The 11,529-nt window shown below is 33.3% G+C and overlaps 1 protein-coding gene across 2 annotated transcripts; it reads right to left on the reverse strand.

Moving 5' to 3' along the window:
* LOC18593155 (5'-3' exonuclease) lies at nucleotides 2,487-6,998 on the reverse strand. 2 transcript variants are annotated; one of them, XR_001928911.1, is made up of 7 exons: nucleotides 6,474-6,998; nucleotides 5,713-5,883; nucleotides 5,062-5,296; nucleotides 3,657-3,879; nucleotides 3,380-3,537; nucleotides 2,899-3,007; nucleotides 2,487-2,822 (listed from the first exon to the last, which is right to left on the reverse strand). XR_001928911.1 is itself a non-coding variant. In XM_018125340.1 (5 exons), the coding sequence occupies exons 1-5, from the start codon at nucleotides 6,843-6,845 to the stop codon at nucleotides 3,393-3,395; spliced, it is 1,146 nt and encodes a 381-aa protein (XP_017980829.1). In that variant the 5' UTR covers nucleotides 6,846-6,998; the 3' UTR covers nucleotides 3,095-3,392. The 2 variants fall into 2 exon arrangements, 1 of the variants encoding a protein (XP_017980829.1); XM_018125340.1 differs by lacking the exons at nucleotides 2,487-2,822; nucleotides 2,899-3,007 and having other exon boundaries at nucleotides 3,095-3,537.

Below are 11,529 nucleotides of genomic sequence, written 5' to 3' on the forward strand. Positions count from 1 at the left end.
AGACACTGATTTTATGTCAGTAACAACAAAACCAATTGATTCACATGTGTGGAAAGTTATATTAAAAAGCATAATAGTACTTTAGCGAGGCTTGGGAATAAGTATAGCAAATGGTCATAGCACAAAGTTTAGATAGATACTTAGCTGAGCTGCGGTCCACTTCTTCACTATGCTCTCAAAGATTTGTCGGATATAGAGGTAAACTTACCTATAGCTAGTTACTGTGATGAGTTTGGAAACTGAAACTTGTAGCCACTTGACCCGAAACTACCTAGAAATATCATGTTGATGATAATGGCAGTGATGATTAACCTAGTTAGCGATGAAAATGATAAAGTTATTTGGCTTCTATCAACCAATGGAACATTTTCTGTCAAATCAGCATATGAATTACAAATAAATAGTAGTTTCCAACAAGCTAGTTATCGACAACAAATCTAGAAGTCTTATAGCTCTAAAAAAGTGAGAGTATTTATGTGGAGATTTATGCATGAATCACTACCAACCACAACTTGGTTGAATAAGAGAAGTGTGGACATTTCAGCTTCATGCCCTCGTTGCAAGAACCAGATGGAAATGCAAATTCATGCCATGAGGGACTGCCATTCTAGCAATCAACTATGGCTATAGATAAATCTTGAGCTCATCCATGGTAACTTTTTCTCCCTTAATTTAAAGGGTTGGGTGGTAGGAAATATAAGGAGTGATAAGGTAATGGAGGGAATACTGTGGGGTACTATATTCATGAATACTATGTGGTTGCTATGGTATTGGAGGAATTTATTTGTATTTGATGCTTCTTTTGTTTGGTTAAAGAATGCATGGCAACAAATATGGAACAATCAAAAGAAGTCAGGGATAATTTAAGGAGAAAGAAACTTGTTATGAAACAAGAGATCTTAATAGCTTGGAACTTACCAGATCTTTCCTATGTAGAGCTTAATGTAGATGGAAGTGTTAGATGGCAACCGGGCATGATGGCAACAGAAAGGGTAATTAGAGATGAAATGGGAAATTGGCAATTAGGCTTCATATACAAAATTGGCATTTCCTTTTCACTTAGTGCAGAACTTTGGGCACTATACGATGGACTAAAATTGTGTTGGGATAGAGGGTTCATAAAGGTTTAGGTGGAATCGGATTCTTTGATAGCAATTCAGAAGATCTCTGACCAAGATTCACAAGTAGATCTGAACACATAGCTACTCACGCACATCAATGAGCTATTGCATCAATCTTGGGATTGCGTTATATTTCACATCCAATACAAAGCGAATCAGTGTGCTAATTGAATGGCTACTCATAATGAAGATATACCCTTGGGGTTACATATTTTAGATTCTCCACCAACTAGCATCAGAAAATTTTTATTTGCAGATACTGGAGGCATATCTTGGCCTAGATTGATGTAATAAGTTTATTTAATTTTTTTCCACTATACAAAAAAAAGGGGTTTATTTCTTACCTCTAGTCTAGTCTGCTAGTTGGATAAATACATTGCCTATTTGAACGAGTCGAGTCAGAACACTTCCAATTTGAAATATCTTAAAGTGAAAGAAATTCAAGTTAATTCCAAATTTTAATTATTCAGATTGGAATCAACTAAGATTTGAATTATTTCAAATTTCGTCATTTCGTATTTGAATAATGATACTCAACGTAGAGGATCCTTCTAATTGTTGCAACAAGTAAAAATGAGATGCACTGGAGGTCATAGATAAAAAGATTAAAGCAATTCTTGAAATGTTAAGTGTGTATGTGGCATGAGATAACGGATACAAATTAAGAAAAAAAGTAGTGACAGAGCATAGTGGAAAATAACTTGAGTAAAAAGGAAAAAGAGAGGGTACTTGGGAAGAGTTTAGAGAGGGTTATTTAGAATAAATATCTCAAAGAGAGTTTGTTGAATTTCTAGTTTATATAATAAATTAACAAGACTGTTATTTATATATCAACTAGATATGATTATTTAGAATTAGCTAACAAGAAATTGTTTATTGGACATCACAAGAAGAGTACGTTCAAGAAAAATATATTTATTAGAAGAAAACATGTTCATTATGATAAGAACATGTCTGAAATAACATGTTCATCATGAGAAGAATGAATCCATTCCAAAAATCCATGTTCATTATGTGACTATGGGATATAATATTTAAATTGTTGACATTTAAAATCGAATGGAATTAAATTTAAACGAATATTTCAAAATCAAATAATTTTAAATTTAGTTATCCGTACAATTCAAATTGAAATATTCGAACTTTTAACAAATGTTAATTTTTCTATTAAATCAAATTACGTCGAATTCCAAAGAATTTTACCATCACATTCCTCCTTTTAACTCTTCCCAAATACTATTAACGAACTGAAGGAGAAACGCAAATTCATGCTCTCAAGCAAGATTAATAAGTCCAAGAAAAGAAAAAGATAAGGAAAAAAAAGAAATAAGCAAAAGAGGGAGATGTGAATTGGATGAAGAGCTCTTTTTCTGGTTAATACTAAGTGGTAAGATGGGAACCAACGTTGAGAAGGCATGTAATAAACTACATACCAAGGATTGTATTACACATATAACAGATTTGAATCTCTTGAATCTCTTAACTGCAATGATCCAAGAAATCCAACATAGCATACAGAGTATGAAGTTTAATTATTTCCAGTTTAACAAATGCACGATTTCAAATTTTCTTAGCAGTAACTGCTGCAAGCTACACATCGAAACTTCTTCAATCTTATTTCACTCACTGCACAATTTATCCTTGGTTTATGGTAATAATATCCACAATGCACGAGGCCGCATCCCTTAAACTCTTATCGTCCTGCATTACGATTATCAGATGTATCCTACTTGCAAATAAATAGATCCATAGCACATAAATGCGTAAGTATTTATACCTTAAATTCTACTAGTAGTTTTCTTCTCTGATATTCAAACAAAGCTGCCCTTGAGCTCTGTCAAGTTATGCTCACCAAAATCTTGGTTTTCTAGCTTGTTAATCCTGATCTGGGGATATTACAACAAACTGTAAGCTTCAAAAAATAATTTTTTATGCTCAATCATTAGCCAAATCTTCTGGTAAAAGCAACAATGTTTGAACAGAAAAAGTAGGCAAGTTATGCAGATCAGCGTCTTGCTGGTAGCTCCATATATATACCACATCAGACTCAGGAAAGAACCATCAATAGTTAGTTTTAGGATACAACAGAGCATTTCAAAAGTAAACAATTTGCATGACGAATTCATGATTTTGAAAGCACTAAAAGGATTCTTGAAGGTTAGGAATTGTCCAAGAATGCACACTGTTACAGTATACAAGTCATTTAATTCCTAGTTAAATCAGTCTCCCATATAATCATCAAGATATTGAAACCTTACCAGCTCTAAGGACTTAACCATTTGAGAAACTAGATCTATTTTCAGGAGTAGGCTTATTAGTATCTTCCAATGATCTGAAGAATTTAGATAAAACACTTGAATCATTGCATGTATCCCTTTCAACCAACCATTCTTCTTGAAGATGAACATCAACGTCCCTGTATCAAAAGTAGGGTGAACTATGGAAATTGAGAACCACATAGAATTCAAGAACAACAAAACCATAAGGAGACTCTGAACAAGAAACCATGGTGCTCATCGGGAGGAAACAAGGTACCTCCTCAAGGCTAAAACTTCATAATTCCTCCGCAGGTAATCAGCATGCTTTGTAAGGGCCTCTTGCGCATACTGTCTGCCAACGGTTCTCACTGCAGCTGCATTTAGTAAGTTTTCCAGTGAGCCATGCTTTTTTAAAAGCTTTAAGGCAGTTTTCCGACCAAAGCCAGGAACCAAATGTTGAATCCCAGGAACACCATCAACCTCATCACCCATGATGCATCCTACAAGATTACTTAATGATTAGATATGCACACCTTGCCAAAAGTGGTCTAGAACACTAGGGGAAAATTAAAACAAGAAGTGTTAAAGAGCACTCATTTACCAAAACCAAAAATTAAGCATTGGAGATCAGTATACTTGATCACACAAGGGCTGGCAGTAAATCCCCTTGGAACTTTCTCTTACTGGAATCATTAAAGAAACCCATATGAACTAAGTACCATCTTTTCAACCTTCAATGAATGGAACTTCTGTCTTTAGGGCTCAATTCTCAAAACTGGATATTTCGTAAACTTAAACAAGTCATTGAGGAAAACTTTGGAGTTTGCATTGGTTACGAATATAAAAATTTCTGCTGCACAAGCAACACAACTAACACCACATAAATCAAACCCCTATATGTAATATACTTCTAATAACCCATCCTGATAATATGTAGACAGAGACACCATCAGTACCAGATCAACCTAGCTGATTCATAGGAATGCATGCTTTTAAGGCTCTTTTTGCAGCAAGCATAATGTCATGGCAGTACCCCACACCTCCATTTACTTCTTCAAAAGGACACAAATCATATAATCTTAGTAAATACATTTAAATTAGACAGCGAGTAGTTTCCAGTGATTATATTATCAGACTAATACTGCATGCCCTAAATAAACTCACAGAACATTGTGTTCAAACTGGGAACCGACTAATTGTAAAATTAAAAACTAAACCTAGGAGAAAGAATCAGCTTCTTTCAGCTCTTAGCCTCACAGTGTACCAAACTAGGCTGCTTCCTTTCAGAAGCCGTGAAAAGGAACTCTTTTAGAAATCAGAAGCTGCACAGAAAGTGTCTACTACCAACAACTCTTGGTTATACCTCAACACTAAATGTTCTTTTACTAAGATTACCCTTATGAAGAGAAAAATGAAAAAGAAAAAAAAAAGTTAAGAGCAAATAAGTCTCTAGAGAATATAAATAATCACATGGACATCAAGCTGTTTTGAAAAGAAGAAAAAAGGTACTTCTAACTAAGAATTGTTTTCACTACAGAATTGTCAATAAACTACAGCACTGTAAATATTTCATCAATAGATATGCAAATACGTGTGAAACTCAGTCAACAATTTGAGGATCACATTGTTACTATCACAAAAAAGGAAAGGAGAAGGAAAAAGAAAAAGCATTGCATACTTACTAAGGCTCAAGTCAGAGTGTGGATCACAATTATATTGAGCTACGTAGTGCTTCAGAGTATAAAAGGACCACCGGTCTAACTCCACCAGGGGCAAAACAATTTGAACATTTTCAGAAATCAACTGCTTAAAATCCTTATCAGGAGAAGCGATAACCACACGGTATCCTCTTTGTAAAACTTGTTCCACCAGTGTGGCAACAACATCGTCAGCTTCATTTCCTTCTATTTTTATGACCTGCATGATTTAGGTTCTCAATGATAAAATCAATAAAACAAAGATGGATCAACCAAAAATTTAGCATCAATAATTCATCCGCATAATGTTTTCCAAACAACTATGATAAGCAATGGTATAATTCTCTTGTAAAAAAGGTATATTTGGAATCTCCACAATTATTTGAATTAAGCTAGTTAAAAGAATCTCTTTGTCCATCTAGATTCATCCTTATTGTCCATGAGTAATGTTACTGTAAACAAGTTAATTTGCATAGCATTGGTTTCTCTAGAACCCAAACAGATCGTGCTGGCAAGGAAACACCAAAATCATAAGCTAGAACATTCTTTCATAAATCAATAAAGCATATTACTTTCTTCTCTAAGCTTTTTAACTTTGTTTTCAGAATGAAAATAAAACTAAAGAGGTTCACTTACTGGCACATTGCATTTTCTGAGAACATCCATTATGAGTTGCTGTGACCTCCCAACTTGACTCCTGACAAATTTTCTAGAAGTTGTTGGTTGTCTAAAGAATTTCCTCCTATGTGCTTTATATGAAGGTAATAACTGTCTCCGCCGCTCATTACACTTTTCACCATCAAAAACCTGCAAAACAACATTGAGCATTTGCTGAAATAATAATGCCATAAGAAAGGTCTATAACCACAATCAGGTTATTGCATCTACAAAAATAGGACTCTGTTTGATTGTTAGTTTTGCTACTTGCTTTTGCCATTTACAAGTTGATTCTTCGAGCGTTGTTAAAAGGTAAAAGAAAATAGTAAAATGCAAAATGCAAAATGCAAAATCATCATCATCATATTTATTAAACCTGAGCAAATACGTAAATGGCAACACATATTCAAACATAATTGATCCATATAAAAGTAAAATCACGCATTTTTACTACTACCCAGATTGAAATCTAACTCTTAATTCTTCAAAAATATAAGTATTTGCTTTTCTATCCAAATGAACTTTTCGATTTTACTTGGAAACAAAAAGGAAGCAGCATGTTACCTAACGCAACCGAGGTAAATGATCATAAAACTTAGCAAGCAATATTCAATCTTGGACTAACTTGTTACTTTAAATGCGCAAAAGCAGCTAGCTGAAACCAAGATGACACAATGGTACATACAGTATTCCATTTTTACCAATGCTAACTAAAACAGAATGGAAAGATAAAAGCTTACAGCAATAACGGGGTCCGTGAGGCTGACTTGAGAGAAGAAAAGAGAAACCCAGTGGCGAAAAGACTGAAAACTTGGCTTACTTCCTACATAACGAAGCGGATTGACATCCAAGAAAAATACCCTTTTCTTGTTTTTGCTCTTTACTATATCTTTTTCAGAACATCCTCTTTCTGGCAAAACCTGTCCACCAACTGTTTGATGGAAAGACCCAAAAACCGAGGAGGAGAAAGAAGATTCAATGACGGCTCTAATCTTCCATGTATTGGTCTTAAGTGTGATAAATTTGGTTGTCTTGCTTCTGAGCTTAGTGTTTGAAATTGAAAGAAGCGGGTTTGCGGGTAGACAAAGCATGAGGGAAATGCTGGCTGGCATTGTAACTTCGACCACCTTCGGCTTAGCTCCTCGCTATAACCATTAGAAACCAGTTACCATGCCTCCCTTTGGATCTTTAATCTCCATATAGTTTTTTTGGGTAAAACATCCTCGAGTCTTTTTAAGTTATTATAATGCTTCATGTGTATTAGTATTCAAAATGAAGATTGCGTCTCAAAATAATATAATTCTTAAATTTTATAAGTTATTCTATATAACTTTCCATTAATAAAATGACGTGGACGTCATTTTGTACCCATTTTACTCATACCAAAAAAAGAGAAAGAGTTAAACAGTGAACAGAACAAAAGACTTAATTATGACTTAAATAGTTCAATTTTAAGTTTTTTTAGTATTCAAAATGATACTTTATCTTAAAATAATATAATTTGTAGATTTTATAAATGCTACATTTAGATATGGTTCATCACACGGTATGCAACTTTATTGATTATTTATAAATAATTAATAAATATTTAATTGAATTAATATTGGATATTGTTTAGATATTTTATTAATTAAATAAATGAGAAATATATTTATTCTATTATTATTGGTATAATATTTAAAAAAGCTCCTAAATTATTTAAGAAAATTCAAATAAACTCTTATATTTTTATTGCGTTCAATCAAATCCTTATATTTGAATTTTGAACCAAACAAGTTCTTATATTTTTATTTTAAATCAAATAAGCTCTTATAACTACTTTAAAAAAAATCTTTATAACTAATGGTTGACTTAATCAAAATATTAATTATCATTTTATGCCATGTGGTGTTGACATGTGACTAACGTGACATGTTAATATATCATAATGGATAATGACGTGACATGTTAATGTGGTAAAAGGATATAGTCATATTGCATTTTTCACCTTCCACATCAGCACCACATTAGTGCCACATGGATATAAAATGGCAATAGATATTTGATTAATGGCAATTAGTGAACCATTAGTAATAAAGGTTTATTGATCCAAAATAAAAATATAAAAGTTTGATTGAATGTAATAAAAGAATAAAGAGTTATTTGAATTTTCTTGAATAGCTTAGGGACTTTTTGGAGCATTATGTCATTATTTTTCTAATAATAACTAATGATTAATTGACTATTATTAGTTAAAATATTACTTGTCATTCTCTGTCATGTGATGTTAAGGTGGCATTCTAATGTGATGTAATGAATTATGAAATGACATAATAACATAATTATGTGATTTTTTACCTTCAGATCTATCATATGAACATAAAATTATAAGTGTCATTTTAACAATTAGTCAATCATTAATCGTAAGAGTCTATTTGATTCAAAATAAAAACACAATGACTTGATTGAACGTAATAAAAAAATAATAACTTATTTGAAGTGACTTAAATTGAACATAATAAAAAATTAATAATTTATTTAAAATTTCTTAAATAGTATTTGTAACATTAAACAAAAACAATTAAAACTCCCATGGTCAACAATGAAAAGTTTTATGCTCATTCTCATAAGAAGTTGAATGATCCTATTACCTATAGAAGCCTCATTAGGAATTTACTTTATATTTGTTCTACACGACCAAATATAATGTTTTTAATTAGCTTGCTATCAAGATTTTTGCAGCATCTATCTAATGTTCACTTGACTATTGCCAAAAGAATCCTCAAGTACCTGAATGGTACTATTGAGTTTAGTCTTCATTTCATTTAATCAAACAATGTCAAATTTCATGGTTTTCCTAATAGTGATTGGGTAGCGAGCATTGATGATTCCAAGTGCACCTCAAGGTATGTTTTCACTCTTGGAAACAATATTTTTTTTTAGAACTCTTGAAAACAAGGTATAGCTCAATCTATTGTTGAGGTTGAACATGTGGTAGCTACTTAGTAATACTAATCAAACTAGAAAATTACTAAGAGACCTTAACTTCTCCCAGAACTCATCCATCTTCTTTGTGGACAACAAGTCTACAATTGCAATTACAAAAAAAGCCTATTTATCATGGAAGGACAAAGCACATAAATGTGAAATATCATGCCATCAAAGATATTGAAAAACATGGTGATGTTTTAGTACAGCATTGCAATTCTGAGAATCAGTTGGTAGACATCATGGCCAAGATATTAGCTAAGGCACAATTTAAAGACCTCATAAACAAACTGAAAGTCTTAAATGTCAGTATTAAGGATGAGTGTTGATGTTAATACTTGCATGGAATACTTACATAACAATGGCACGTGTGCAAGCGTACTAACCTAGTTGTGTTGGCTCCATTAGTTTTTGATGATAATAAAATATTCTCATTTATTTGTGTCTAATTCCTTTATTTAAGTGTGTAGGAAATTAATACATGAAATTAATTTCTTAACTCTTCAAAGGGTATTTTTGAAAGAAAAAGAGGAATAAAATCAACAAGATGTCACTGAATAACAAGGAGGAAGCTTGTTGGTTAAACAAGGAAGAACATTGGTTGACCAAATTTCAAATTAGAGCAATGACGGGCTGAAGAGTTTGAGAAACAGAACCAACTTAGTCAACCAAGTCAGTCGACTAAGTGCCCTCTGCCAAAATCTGCAAACCAGAAACAGAATCAACTTAGTCGACTAAGAGCTCTCTGTCTGCAATTTGAACCAGAACACTACAAGATAGATTAACGGCTAGAACTCATCCTCAACTGTTTTCAATGGCCATAAACTGTCAAATTGCCATCAGAGTTGCATCTCCAAGTATTAAAGGGTCTTCCAACAATAAAAAAACAAGTTTTTTAGAAGCTTTGAATGAGATTTGAGCTATAAAAAGTTGAAAAACCAGAAAAGCTTCACTGCACTTGTCTGCACTTAAATGCCTACTCTTTGCCATTATATTTAGCACTCAATCTTGTACCATTCAGATCAACTTGTGATCATAGATACTTTCTTTAACCTCTATTCTTGTATACTTAGAGTGAGGGAGTCACTCTAAGGGGTTGTTCAAGTTTGGAAAAGTTTGAATGTTATAGGTTGTGGTTGAGCCTTGAAAAACCACTTTGGGTTTTAGTTGAGCCTTTGAAAAACTAGTGTAAAGGTTTTGGCTGAGCCTGCGAAAAGTCATTATAAAAGCTTGGTGAAAGCTTGTGAATTTCACTAGATTCTTAGTGAATTATTGAGAAAATCCTTGGTTAGATAAATAAGGTAGTGGATGTAGGTCTTGGACCAAACCACTCTAAATTGTTGTGCATCTTATACTCTGTTTTTAATTTCTTGAGTTTTGAAAATTAGTTACACACATTGTCAAGAGCCAAATTGTGCTATTCACCCCCCTCTAGCATACATTAACGAGACCAACAATTGATATCAGAGCTAGTTTCTTGTTTTTAAGGCTTAACATTCTTTGGAAGGATCCAAATGGCTCAACAAAAAACCATAGTTGCTGAGGGACAATCAACAAACACACCACCTTTGTTTGATGGCTCTAATAATCCTTATTGGAGCACTATAATATCAATCTATATTAGGGCTATAGATTATGAAATGTGGGACGTCATAACTGATGGACCCTTTATGCCCTCAACCGTGAATATAGTAACAAATGAGTTGATGCCTAAGCCAAGGTCCGAATGGACTGAGGCTGAAACTAAGAAAGTTCAAGTAAACTTTAAGGCCATCAACACATTACATTGTGCCCTGACCCCCACTAAATTTAACAAAGTCTCAAGCTGTACAATAGCTAAACAAGTGTGGGAAAAACTTAGAATAATCCATGAAGGGACTTCTCAAGCAAATGAGTCCAAAATTGCTCTCTTAACACATAGTTATGAAATGTTCAAAATGGAGCTTGGTGAAGACATCACCAACATGTTTGATAGGTTTACAAACATTACAAATAAATTAAGTCAGTTAGGCAAGCCTATCCCTGAACATGAATTAGTTAAGAGATTGCTTAGATGCCTACCAAAATCTTGGAAACCAAAAGTGACTGCCATTAGAGAGGCTAAAGATATGAACATCATCACTCTCAATGAGATATGTGGTTCTCTTCTCAATCATGAGCTGAAGCTTAAGGAAGAAGAAGAAAAAGACTGAAGGGAAGCAAAGGAAAAGAAAAAGAGCATTGCACTGAAAGCCAACATTCTTGAAGAAAAGCTGGAAGAGCTTTCCTGTGATGATGATGAAGATTTAGTTCTAGTTGTAAGAAAATTCAGAAAACTAATGAGTAGAATAAATAGAAGGCTAACTAGAAAAGGTTTCAGAAAAGACCAAGGTGCTTCATGGAAAATAAGGAACAAAAATGACTCCAACAAAAGGAGAAGATGATCTGTTACGAATGCAAGAAACCTGGTCACTTTAAGTTTGAGTGTCCATTGCTGAAAGATGAAACCCCCAAGAAAAACAAGAGATCCAAGAAAGCAATGGTGGCTGCTGCATGGTCAGACAGTGACACATCAAGCTCTGAAACTGATGATGAAAAATATGAGGAAAGAGCAAACATCTGTTTAATGGCACAATAGGATGAAACAGAGATACCTTCATCCCCCTGCATTAATTCTTATGATAATTTACAGGATGAATATAAATGCCTTTATGATGAATTCGAAAAACTTTTTTCAAAATACAAGTCATTGAAGAAAAAGGCTGTATTACTTGAAAATGATTTGGAACAAATCAAACAAAAGTTCACCTTTGTTTTTGAGCAAAGAAATATTTTGCAAGCTGAGTTAGA

Source organism: Theobroma cacao, chromosome 8 (genome assembly GCF_000208745.1).
Source record: "Theobroma cacao cultivar B97-61/B2 chromosome 8, Criollo_cocoa_genome_V2, whole genome shotgun sequence".
In the NCBI taxonomy this organism is placed as follows: Eukaryota; Viridiplantae; Streptophyta; class Magnoliopsida; order Malvales; family Malvaceae; genus Theobroma; species Theobroma cacao.